We start from the raw sequence: 12,166 nt of genomic DNA, 5'->3' as shown, positions 1-12,166 counted from the left end.
TTTTTTTAATTTTTTTCCAATGTTTATTTATTTTTGGGACAGAGAGAGACAGAGCATGAACGGGGGAGGGGCAGAGAGAGAGGGAGACACAGAATCGGAAACAGGCTCCAGGCTCTGAGCCATCAGCCCAGAGCCCGACGCGGGGCTCGAACTCACGGACCGCGAGATCGTGACCTGGCTGAAGTCGGACGCTTAACCGACTGCGCCACCCAGGCGCCCCAATCCTCTTTTGATTTAATCCACTCCCGTGAGAGAGCTGCTGTGACTCCCACCCGGCACAGCTTCACCACCCATCCAACAAACTCAATTAATGGCATATGATATACACCAGCCCTGCTCCTTTCCACCGCTCCTTCAGTTCCCCACTGTGCTTTCTTCCTTCAAATCTGCTTCTGCAGGTTAGGGTTCAGGAGCCCAACTGAGGTTAGGATTTGTCCCTTTTCGTCACAGCACTAAGGCTATTTATAATAAATTGACTGATACAGGCATTTCCTATTAAAAAAAGAAAGTCCACACTCTGAGCAGCAACAGCCATCGTTTATTGAGATCACCCTCTGCGCTGGACGTGGTGACATGCAGTTTGCATAAACCTCGTGTGTGTGCTCTTGCCACAGTGAGCTCAAAGGCAAAAAAAAAAAAAAATTCATTTAACCAGAAAGTGTTCATAATATGCATTTATTCTTTAGTTTATAAACAATTTGTCCTTCGAAAGTTAATTATCATTGGCAACAGCTTTTCTCAGGTACTTCTGTCCAAGAGAAGGTAAGAATTTAGCCCTTGATGAGCAACAACAAAATACACACACACACACACACACACGGGGTGAAAGGGACGACCTTCTTAACTGGCAATAACATTCCACTGTTACGTGATTGTATAAAACTTCCAAGCTGGCTGTTCTTCCAGATGCTCTCTTCTGAAGGATGTAACAGCTCACAGCTTTATATCCATACGTTCGGAACGATGCTTCTAGTTCATTCATAGATTCTCCGGGGCTCCTGCAGCACCACACCGCCTTCTGTCATGGCACTCTGTAGTCGCTTCATCTGGTTTTGAAGATCAGAAAAAAGGAAAAGATTAAGTCAGCACAGTAAGCGGACAATACACCGTGCTTCTCACTCCTCAAAAGAAAGAGAGATGAAACAGCCGACTTGCTCCTTGCTAACTTCCAAGCCTCCCCTGGTTTTTCAGAAAGCGATCTTAATGACACGGATAAGAAGAGACCTTAGAGACGTCAAAGACTAATAGTGTCTCGTTACACACGAGATGTTAACACGTGAACGGGGAAGCAGAGCAGTCCACGTTGCGGCTGTACACCAGCCCTCCTGGATGGACTCTGGACAAGCCAGCCTCAGGTTACTTGTACACAGGACAGGGGATACTAATCCTGACCCTCTGGGCCACTCTGCAGGTCAGGATACCCACCTCAGCACCTGCCACGTGCAAAGAACCTGAGAAATGCAATTACCGTTACTATGTAAGCACCTGACATCGGGAATTAGTACCTTCTAAATAAATACGAAACCAAAATACCGAGTCTGAGGCTGCCTCCCACGGAGTGGGCTGGTAGACCATGAAGTTGATTCCTGCCTCCAAGCATCGCTCTGCCAGCACCCGTCCCACGCTCTCACAGGCCACCACGTTTGTGGTGCTGTAAAGATGCTTTTTAATGGCCCACTCCCGAGTGGACGCTGAAACCACAACCTGGCCACTGCGATGCTCAACAAGCGCTTCCACGTGATGCTGAGTCCTTATAACTCGCAACCTAAACGAGATGAGAACAGAATAAAATCATAAAAGAATCCTAAAGATTAAAAAGCCTCAGGTGAATAAACGCCAAATATTTCTCAAGAACACGGTGTTTCATTTACTTCAACGCACTTAACCTGGATTTTACTTGGGGAAGGTGTTTGTCCTCTGCCTTTGTGAGGATAACCTCAATAACTAAACCAAACATTTCCACTTAACACCTCAAATATCCTAGAGAAACTTGGTATTTCTGAAAAGTGAGAATTATTGACACAGCAGCTACCTCAAAAAAGGATTTAAGGAGGCAGAGCTAAGCTGTGACCCTGCGATGAGTAAGGATGTATTTACTCTAAGCCTTTATTTATCAGCTAACACCAAAATAAAGATTGATCAAAGATTTAAATGTAAAAAACTGAAATCATAATACTAGAAGGTACACTTTTTTTTTACAATCTCGAAGTAAGCCTATTTAAATGATATCAAACCATGTCATCCAGTTTTTATAAAGACTGACAAATTTTTCTGCAGTTAAAAAAAAAACAGCAAGCTGAAACCAAAAGGCAAGCTAGAAACAAAAAACACTTTAAACACATATTATGCAAAGAGGTAATTTCCACGTAAAAAGCCTCCTATAATCAATAAGAAAATGACCAATAACTTAACAGGCAAAAGATCTGAACAGCCTGTTCACGGAAATAGAAAATATTAATGGCCCTTAGGCCCATGAAAACATGTCCAACCTCACTGATCAAATGCATGGAAAAAACAATTCATTGCAACCCTGTTTGGAAATCACTGCGGTAATCAACGATATGGAGCCAGTCAATGAAAGCATCCATGTGGTGGTATTCTATGCAGTCACCAGAACGAAGTAGCACTTGATGACGATGCTGCTGACACTTATTGAGCATCTCCTGTGCCAGGCACGGTCCTGTTTCAGGCATAGTTCATGTAGCAAAATAATCTCATAACCATTTCTTTTGATTTTTGTTTTTGTTTTTTATTTTGATTTTGTTTTTTGTTTTTTGTTTCAGTCAGAAACTGACCCAAAAAGGTTATGTCACTTTAGCAAGATTACAACTAATGGTAAGTAATGGAGCTGGGATTTCGGTCCAGGGGTCTGGTTCCAGAGCCAATGTTCTTAACCAACACAAAGGAATTCCAAGATGTACTCTGAAGGACGCAGGGAGGATTCAGGCAAAAAACAGTATATGTGGTGTGCTAAAAGATTTGTAATTTATTTATTTTTTTTATCTTAGAGAAAGAGAGCAAGCGGGGGACAGAGAGAGAATCCCAAGTGGGTTCTGCACTCAGTGCAGAGCCTGACACAGGGCTTGATCTCACGACCATGAGATCATGACCTGACCTGAAATCAAGAGTGGGCCACAGTCTGCTGATCCTTATCCTAAACCATGTGTTCAACAAAGGCAGAGGACTCATCTCTAAGGTCACTTCCTACTATAAAATACCAAAATTCTATACTGATAATACTGTGAATATGGCTGATAGAACAAAAAACAGGTGGGAAAATAGATCTCTAATTATTTAAATGATCCAAATATTAAGTAAATAGGTTTGGTGTTTCAAAAGCTTTTTTGACTTAAGATCCAGATTAATTCAAGTTATCTGCCTTCTCCCTTTGACTCCTCCCTATGTACACTAAGTAAAAATGCATCATAACAACTGTAACACTTCATTATCCCTATTCCATCTTTCACTGCAAACCCATGAAAACATCTGCCGACAGGGATGACGTCTACTCTATGTTTGCATCTCTTGCCTCTAGCAAAATGCCTATGAAACGCCACAGGCCTAATGATTGTTGAATGAATAGATCACACAGATACGATTTCTAACTTTCCGTTACAATTTTATGGAGTCCTTAAGAAACATTCCCCTTTAACACATGCTTACTAAGTAAATCAGCAGATAAAATAAAGCAGCATAGTGATAATAACTTCTAGTGGCCTGGCTCTTAGGGGAGACCAAACATATCTGAATCCTAGCTCTGGTGCTCATTATTAACCTTGTCCCCTTATGCCTCAATTCTGTTGCTCCTATAAAATGGAGCACGTTATTGCACCTGCTTCATAAAGTAATTTTAAGGATTAAATGAGAAAACGTACATAAAGCAACTAATGTAGTTCCTGGAAAATACAAAAGCGGTCAATAAACAACCATCTTTATAACAAAGAATAGACTCCTAACCAGGGCGCCTGGGTAGCTCAGTCCGTTGGGCGTCCAACTTCAGCTCAGGCCTTGATCTCATGGTTCATGGGTTCGAGCCTCACGTCAGGCTCTGTGCTGACAGCTCAAAGCCTGACGCCTGCTTCAGGTTCTGTGTCTCCCCCTCTCTCTGCCCCTCCCATGCTCATGCTCTGTCTCTCAAAAATAAATAAACGTTAAAACAAAAAATTAAAAAAAAAAAAAAAAGAATAGACTCCTAACTTGTCTTTCTGCTTCTACCCTACCTCCTTAAAAAATCTGCTCACCCCAAAGCAACGAGAATGACCTTTAATTCAAACTCAAACTTTAAACCCTCTCACAGTTTCCTACTGTAGTGAAAAGAAATCATAAATTGCTTACTTCAATTTACAAAGTTAATGATCGGTCTCCTACCTACTCCTCTATTTTCACCTTACACTGCCCACTCCTTCGCACACTAAGCTCACTAAGCTCCAGGTACACAGGCCTTTTAGTCCTTCCAACACACAAGCCCATTACCACCCTGGCCGTTTCCTCTGCTGGGAATGCTCTTCCTGGCAGACTGTCTTCTCCTTATCTTTTAGCAAGCACCCAGCCCCCCCCCCCTCCGCCCCGTCCTAACATCATCCTCTTTAAATTTTCTTCCTGACATTTATTTACTGTTTGTCCCCCCACGCCCATCTCCTCCTCTGCTAACGTCTCCTCCACCACCGAACAGCAGATTCCTGCGAAGAGAATCCCCAGAAGTATCTGGCAGGTTAACTGAATTGATGAAACCAACTTGTAGCGCACCCTGCACTGCTCTGTCAGTCAATTACCTGGCCGATGTTATTACCTGTGCCAGAACTCACGGGAGGGCCACGCTGTCCCCCAACCCCGCTCTTTCCTGGCCACAGCTAAGAGCTCCAGATTGCGCGGGTTCCGGTTGGTGAACTCTGGCGCGACGGCTTCATTTTCCAGAGGATCCACTCCAGGCTTCACCGCTGGCTTGGAACTGGTTGAGAGCGCTGCGACCCCACACCCTAAGAATGGAAACCACCACATGGATCTTTAAAAAGACAACCACGGACAAAACTGGAATGTGATCTAACCTCTGTCCCCATTCACTCCCCGAATCTTCTCTCCCCGGAAGGGGGAGAAAAGGTAAGTCTGGTCACAGAGTCCAGTCATCACAGATCCTGGTTCTTGACTTCCTACTACTGTCATCACAATTCTGTTAGCCTGGGATGTGCCGAATATAAATCACTACTTGCGTGTGCACACTTATTGGGCAGGCCCTGGGAAGTTATCTGAGAGAAGTGGGAATTACCGCGGTTCCTGCAGACCGACAGCCACTCCCAGAACCGCGACCGGAGCGCCATCGGTGAGGGATCACGAGCACAGCCTCGGAAAAGCCTCGCGTCCTTTCCTCATCGAGTTCCCAACCGCTCGCCGGCCGCAGCCATATTAACTCAGGAAAAAGAACTCGGATTCCGGAGGTCATAGACGTCTCGGCCCGGAACTAACAAGCCCCTCCGCCGAGCGGCTGAGAGGGCGGTCCGTCACCTCTGCTCCTCCAATCACCGCCTACGCTGAGATCCACGCGACCCTGGAGCCCGCCAACCACCTCGCTGCAACGCGACTGGGGGCGGAACGAAACGCACTAGGTTAGGAGAGCTTTTAGCGTTGAGTCGCGGGTCCGAGGCACCCGTAATAAAATACGCGTTGCCGTATTTGGCTCCCGTAGTCGCAAAGCCTCGGCCGATCGTTGTCGAACCCACACACAGCCCCGCTGAGCAATAGGAGAAACTGGGCAGCGCAAGATGCAGTTTCTCTTCAGAAGCCGTGATTGTCATTTCCCCGGATGGCCCGTGTAACACTCTTGCCCCGTCCCACCCAGGTTCAGGCCCCGAGCTTATGCTGTGACTCGCCGCATGCTCTCCGAGCAAGCTCATACGTTTAACGAGAACGCGACCGTTAAACGAACACACCACACTCTCTCCGTAGCGCAGTTTTACCTTGAAGGGCCCGCCCTTTCTAGTTACACCCTATCTACAAGCTCCGCCCTGCCATCCACTTTTTCTAGAAGGCACTAGAATGTGCAAATGCGCACGCGCAGCCCGTGTCTGGGGGAGGTGGGGAAGAATCTTCAGCCGAGCACCTCCTTCCTCCCCAAGTCCCAGAGCCCGACTTCCGTTCTCCTGCGTTCGCGCCCTTCTCATTCGCTCTCTGATTGGGTGAAAATGCTGAGCCCGCCCTCTCCGGCTCCTCCCTTCCGGGTCTTTCGCCCTTTTGTCTCCCCTCCTTCCCTTCCCGCCCTGCCCCGCGGCCGGGCCGGGGGAGCGGTGTTCCCAGCAGTCTCCGCGGCCTCGCTCAGGCCCGTTCCACGCTGTAGCCGCCACCGCTCTTGCGGACGCCACCGGGCGTAGGGACCCGTACGCTGGTTCCCTGCGGTGAGGGTGAAACTCGACGTGCACGCCGCAGCTGCCACCGCTCTTGTGACCGCCACCGGGCGTCGGGACCCGTACGCTGGTTCCCTGCGGTGAGGGTGAAACTCGACGTGCACGCCGCCGCGAAGATGGAGGGGCCTTTATCCGTGTTCGGAGACCGCAGCACCGGGGAGGCGATCCGCTCCCAGAACGGTAAGGGAGAACAAGGCCCGCCGTGGGCCGGCCTCCCGGCCCCATCCCGGCCCTCCCTATTAGAGCCAGGGCTGCGGGTCTTGCGCTTTCCTCATCTGTACCGGTAAAGGGCCCGGTCCGGTCTCGGCGGGGCGGGGCGGCAGCGCCCTCTATTCCCGTAGGGGAGGATTTCCGGAATACCCAGCACGTTTTGGAGAACTGTCCCCGCTGCGTGTGGTTGACAGTGGATGCCCAGGCCCGGGAGTTGAGAAGCGCTCCCCAGCCTGGAAAACCAGCCTCCCGCATTGACACGTGCTGGTCACGCCCCACGTCCCCTTTGGTCTGGGTGCCCTGCGCCTCGTATGTTCCGATTCTAACCAGGAGGAGCGTGGCTCTCAATCTTTGGACCTCGTTTTTGGGCTATTAAGCCGAAAACGCTAGCTTTAACTGCTGGTTGTACTGATGAGCAAATGGCCACAGTCCAGCAAATGGGCCACTGTACCCCACTGGTTATTATCTGCAGTACATGTCAGGTGCCCGGATGTCCAGATCCGAATCTTACCCACCTATCGCCGGCAGGTTTTTACAGTAAAATTGGTTGACGAAGTCTCAGTTGAACGTTAGCGTAAGTGATACTGAAAGTGAGGTTATTGTAGCAAACGAGGGATTAAGACATTAGTTGCTGTTTAGTCGAGAGCGTGGACACTTTTGAAATCAGGGATGTTTGCCGATCTTAGCCATTTTAAGTAATTTGGATAGATTGGTAGATTTGGAAAATCCAGAGGCTGTTGGGTGTCACCTTCTTTAGGCTGAAATGGTTGTCATTTGGAGCAGTGGGTTTAAAAAAATTTTTTTTTATTTCTACAGTTATGGCAGCAGCTTCTATTGCCAATATTGTAAAAAGTTCTCTTGGTCCAGTTGGCTTGGATAAAATGTTGGTGGATGATATTGGTGTAAGTACACTTACGTGTTGTGTGTTACTCTAAAGAGAAATGATGGTTCTTAACTATTAATGTGAATTCTCTGGTTTTATCATAATCCTGGTATTAGAAGGTGCAGCAAAGGTGATAATAGGGGTTTGTGTTAATTTAGAGGCTGTCCTGTGTCTGCAAGTGATTGTGTTGTCTCTTTTCTTTCCTGCAAATTTCTTAGGATGTAACCATTACTAATGATGGCGCAACCATCCTGAAGTTACTGGAGGTCGAACATCCAGCAGCTAAAGTTCTTTGTGAGCTGGCTGATCTGCAAGACAAAGAAGTGGGAGATGGAACCACCTCCGTGGTAGGTAGTTGGTTACCTGGTAGGTGGCTAGAGACTAGTTGTTCTCCTAGAATGGACTTTCACAAACTGAAGCTATGAGTAAGTCAAGGGGGAGAAAATTTACTTTGCTTCTGGGATAGACAGAATTCAAAAACCAGTGCGTGTAGTTTGTACAAAGGAGAGAAACTTAAGAGATAATACAGTCCACTCGGTTTAAATGTAGATTTTCAGGGGTGTCCGGGTAGCTCAGTCAGTTAAGCGTCAGACTCTCGATCTCACGGTTCTTGAGATCCCAGCCCCACATCCCACTCTGTGCTGACAGTATGGAGCCTGCTTGGGATTCTCTGTCCCTCTCTCTGCCCACCCCACTTGCACTTTCTCTCTTTCTCAAAATAAATAATGTAAAAGTAAATGTGGGTTTTCACAAGTTTCCTGAGTTTTTCGGCCACAACAGTATTTATACATATACACAAGGGTTTTTTTTTTTTAATAGTTTCATTAAAAGGTCTTATGTTTTCGCCACCTGAAACTTAGAAGTTCCTAAAACTTTCTCTTTATAATTATCTAGGGAAGAAATGTTACTGGGTTTAAGAAAAAAAGTTTGCATTTTGAATTTCATGGGTTCAAAATGGGAGCGTGAAAAAGTAAATGTGATCAGTAACAATACAAACTTCTGGAAGATCATCCAGCACGCTGATGTGGTGTGTTGTGTAGTGTAGAAACAGGATTTAGTGAGGAACAAATAAGAATTCACTGTGAAGAGGCAGGCCAGTGGTTTGTGGGGAAAATCTTTGTATTTCTAGATTAAACGTTAACTCATGAAAGAATGGGATCTATCTCTTCTGAAATAACGAGAATAGTTTTTGTCTAAATAACTTTACTATGATTTTTTTTTAATTTTTTTTTTTTTTTCCAACGTTTATTTATTTTTGGGACAGAGAGAGACAGAGCATGAACGGGGGAGGGGCAGAGAGAGAGGGAGACACAGAATCGGAAACAGGCTCCAGGCTCTGAGCCATCAGCCCAGAGCCTGACGCGGGGCTGGAACTCACGGACCGCGAGATCATGACCTGGCTGAAGTCGGACGCTTAACCGACTGCGCCACCCAGGCGCCCCATTTTACTATGATTTTAAAAACAAAGTGATAATTTTCCTAGAAGAAGCAGACAGAATTTTTGGTTTTGTAATATCTTTAGAAGAATGATTTAAAAAAAATTTTTTTTAATGTTTGTTTTTGAGAGAGGTACAGAGACACAGTGTGATCAAGGGAGGGGTAGAGAGAGGGAGACAAAGAATCTGAAGCAATCTCCAGGTTCCCAGCTGTCAACACAGAGCCCGGTGCAGGACTTGAACTCACAAACTGAGATCACGACCTGACCCGAAGTTGGACGCTCAACCGACTGATTGAGTTACCCCTAGAAGAATGATTTTTAAGATCAACCAAGTAATAGTCTAAAATAATAGACATCATTTGAATAGTTACACTCTTCACTTGGCTTCTGTTGAGCACTTCCTCTTTAAAGGTAACAGATGTGCAGTTCTCTACCATTGTGTGGCCTGGCTCCTATTTGCTTTGGCCATCTGCATGTAAATAAAACACTGTGTATAGCTCTCTTTTCTCCAGGTTTCCAATAACCAGTTATTCATCATCGTCACCATTTAACACTAGCTGATCGTTGTTGCAGTGTTGTTTTTACATAGGCGCGTGTTGTCAGACTCCGTCAGAGCAATGAATCTTTTTCAACAGGTTATTATTGCAGCAGAACTTCTTAAAAATGCCGATGAACTAGTCAAACAGAAGATTCATCCCACTTCAGTTATTAGTGGCTATCGACTTGCTTGCAAGTAAGATTGCGGTCAGGGAAGATTTTACATTACCTGATGTTATTTGTAAAAAGATTTTACGTTATCTGATGTTATTTGTAAAAAGTCTGTGTTCTGTAAATGTTATTAATGACTAAATTTATTTTGAAAAAGTCACATTTTAGTAGTGATATTTGAGTAAGAAACAGGGCTAGTATTTTTTTTTCCCATTTGACTACCACATTTTCTCCCAATAATAGATTTTGGTGGCTATGCTTATGGGATAGATAAAAATTGCCGTGATCTGACGAGGGAGGACTTACTTGTGTCCTCCTCCTGTATGAAATGGCTGAACAAAAAATTGGTCCCCGTGACGTTTTGCCATTGTGAGAAAACAATGTTTTGAGTAGTGAATTTATAAATGTCTTTCCCTACACACTTCAAACAGGGAAGCTGTGCGATACATCAGTGAAAATCTAATTATTAACACAGATGAACTCGGAAGAGATTGCCTGATCAATGCTGCTAAGACATCGATGTCTTCCAAAATCATCGGAATGTATCCTTGTGATGGTTCAATAAAGTTGAGGCTTTTTAAAGAGTAAGATCTTGTTTTTGTGCCGGGTGATACTGTATTGAAATTGTCTGCTTCCTTCCTTGCTTTCCTAGGGGGAAAGTCAATAGTGTATAATAGTAATAGGAATTGCAGGTAGCAATAAATGGTATTTTAACATTTTGACAGCATAATTAATGTTTTGTTTTTTTGAGGAAATGGTTAAAAGGAAGTGCATTTGAATTACCCTGGTTTTGGGGCGCCTGGGTGGCTCAGTCGGTTAAGCGTCCGACTTCGGCTCAGGTCACGATCTCGCGGTATATGAGTTCGAGCCCGGCATTGGGCTCTGTGCTGACTGCTCAGAGCCTGGAGCCTGTTTCGGATTCTGTGTCTCCCTCCCTCTCTGACCCTCCCCCGTTCGTGCTCTGTCTCTCTCTGTCTCAAAAATAAACAAACATTAAAAAAAAAATTTTTTTTTTTTTAAAGAATTACCCTGGTTTTTGTGAGCAGCCATTATCCATTCTGTGTCTCTTGTTCTCCTTAACTGTTGGCTTAGAAATGGTGATTTCTTCGCGAATATGGTAGTAGATGCTGTGCTTGCAGTTAAATACACAGACGTGAGGGGCCAGCCTCGCTATCCTGTCAATTCTGTTAATATCCTGAAAGCGCACGGGAGGAGTCAGACGGAGAGTCTGCTCATCAGTGGCTACGCACTCAACTGTGTGGTGGGATCGCAGGGTAAGCCTCAGGATTTGGTACTAAGGGTCAAAATTTGCCGTCCGTGGAATACATACCATACCTCCTTAGGGGAGCACTCCACGACTTGTACTTAACAGTTCTTCAGTAAAGCCCAAGGGCAGAGGAAATCGTAGATCACTTTTTCAGTTTCGCTTGTGTAACTTAAGCTCATAAAGCTGGGGAAAAACGCAAGTTAAAGACCACGTAAAGGCCGTAAAAGTTTGTTTCTATGGTTAGATGTTATAAAATCTAAATTTTTGTCTTCGTAGATAACATAATCTAATATCTCTTGCTATTTTTTAATCAGGCTTTAAGAATACCCATATTTTATAAAACGTGACGTCGTTACAGTTCACAGTTATTTAACGTTACGTTCAATTGCAGGCATGCCCAAGAGAATAGTGAACGCAAAGATTGCTTGCCTTGACTTCAGCCTGCAGAAGACAAAAATGAAGCTTGGTGTACAGGTGGTTATTACAGACCCTGAAAAACTGGACCAGATTAGACAGAGGTATGTTCAGAGATTATTTTTGACCTTTGAAAGCAGTGTCTGGAAATGATACTTTCGTTAGAGCCGGTGACAAGTAAAAAAGGATCCTAAGGAGTGGTGACATCTCCTAGATAACAGCAAGTAATCAATCAGTTGCCAGGTAGCAGAGGATGGTGATTATGCAGCTGGAGTTTTTAAAATGTGGTGTCTCAGAGGACTAGAAAAGTTAGGATTTAAAAAAGTTGTTTTTAATGTGTTATTTTTGAGCGGAGGGGAGGGGCAGAGAAAGAGGGAGACACAGACTCCGAAGCAGGCTTTAAGCTCTGAGCTGTCCGCACAGACCCTGATGTGGAGCTTGAAATCACAAACCTGAGCCGAACTCAACAATCTATGAAATCATGGCCTGAGCCAAAGATGGACGCTCAACCAAATGAGCCACCCAGACGCCCCCAAGAATTAGGATTTTTGACCAGAGTCAAAATTGCTGGAAGGCTAGAAAATGTGGTGATCTGGTGTTTTAAGATAGACCCGGGGTGATAGAACTTCAACGAAACCTTGTAGAACATCGGTTTTAGGAGTGACTAATGTTACAGACCTGCCAAGGAATGTACTTCCTCGAGTAGTAGAGTGTGCACTGTGTGTCCCCTGTACGCCAGGCCCCAGGGGACGCTAACGCTGTTCCTGATTGGTTAACGCGCTCCAGAGCTAGACTCTGACCGCTACCCTGGATTTTGACTGCCTGCTTCCACTGGACTGTATCACTCACTC

The 12,166-nt window shown here is 45.3% G+C and overlaps 2 protein-coding genes and 1 non-coding gene across 4 annotated transcripts in view; 2 read left to right on the top strand and 1 right to left on the bottom strand.

Annotated features, from left to right (window-relative positions):
* Positions 1 to 659: 659 nt before the first annotated feature.
* Positions 660 to 6,122, bottom strand: MRPL18 (mitochondrial ribosomal protein L18). Of its 2 annotated transcripts, XM_025925409.2 has the most exons (5): positions 5,264 to 6,122; positions 4,790 to 4,976; positions 1,679 to 1,765; positions 1,120 to 1,121; positions 660 to 1,040 (listed from the first exon to the last, which is right to left on the bottom strand). In XM_025925409.2, the coding sequence occupies exons 1-5, from the start codon at positions 5,313 to 5,315 to the stop codon at positions 979 to 981; spliced, it is 390 nt and encodes a 129-aa protein (XP_025781194.1). In that variant the 5' UTR covers positions 5,316 to 6,122; the 3' UTR covers positions 660 to 978. The 2 variants fall into 2 exon arrangements, with proteins under 2 accessions (XP_025781194.1, XP_025781193.1); XM_025925408.2 differs by lacking the exon at positions 1,120 to 1,121 and having other exon boundaries at positions 660 to 1,046; positions 1,534 to 1,765; positions 5,264 to 5,898.
* A 125-nt stretch (positions 6,123 to 6,247) lies between these two features.
* The window catches only part of TCP1 (t-complex 1), an 11,504-nt gene continuing 5,585 nt past the window's right edge, over positions 6,248 to 12,166 (top strand). The window contains exons 1-7 of the mRNA XM_025926168.2: positions 6,248 to 6,575; positions 7,422 to 7,507; positions 7,707 to 7,835; positions 9,562 to 9,659; positions 10,066 to 10,176; positions 10,727 to 10,908; positions 11,293 to 11,419. Coding sequence (XP_025781953.2) covers positions 6,512 to 6,575; positions 7,422 to 7,507; positions 7,707 to 7,835; positions 9,562 to 9,659; positions 10,066 to 10,176; positions 10,727 to 10,908; positions 11,293 to 11,419 — 797 coding nt within the window. The 5' untranslated portion in view covers positions 6,248 to 6,511. The remainder of the gene's footprint in view (positions 6,576 to 7,421; positions 7,508 to 7,706; positions 7,836 to 9,561; positions 9,660 to 10,065; positions 10,177 to 10,726; positions 10,909 to 11,292; positions 11,420 to 12,166) is intronic.
* LOC112863009 (small nucleolar RNA SNORA29) lies at positions 9,841 to 9,980 on the top strand. Its single transcript, XR_003223850.1, has one exon. It is a non-coding gene; the product is annotated as a small nucleolar RNA SNORA29 (small nucleolar RNA).

The sequence above is a fragment of the Puma concolor genome, chromosome B2 (assembly GCF_028749965.1).
Source record: "Puma concolor isolate L17-30 chromosome B2, mPumCon1.1.hap2, whole genome shotgun sequence".
Classification (NCBI taxonomy): Eukaryota; Metazoa; Chordata; class Mammalia; order Carnivora; family Felidae; genus Puma; species Puma concolor.
Note: the sequence above shows the minus strand (reverse complement) of the source record. Positions and strands in the feature narration are given on the sequence as shown.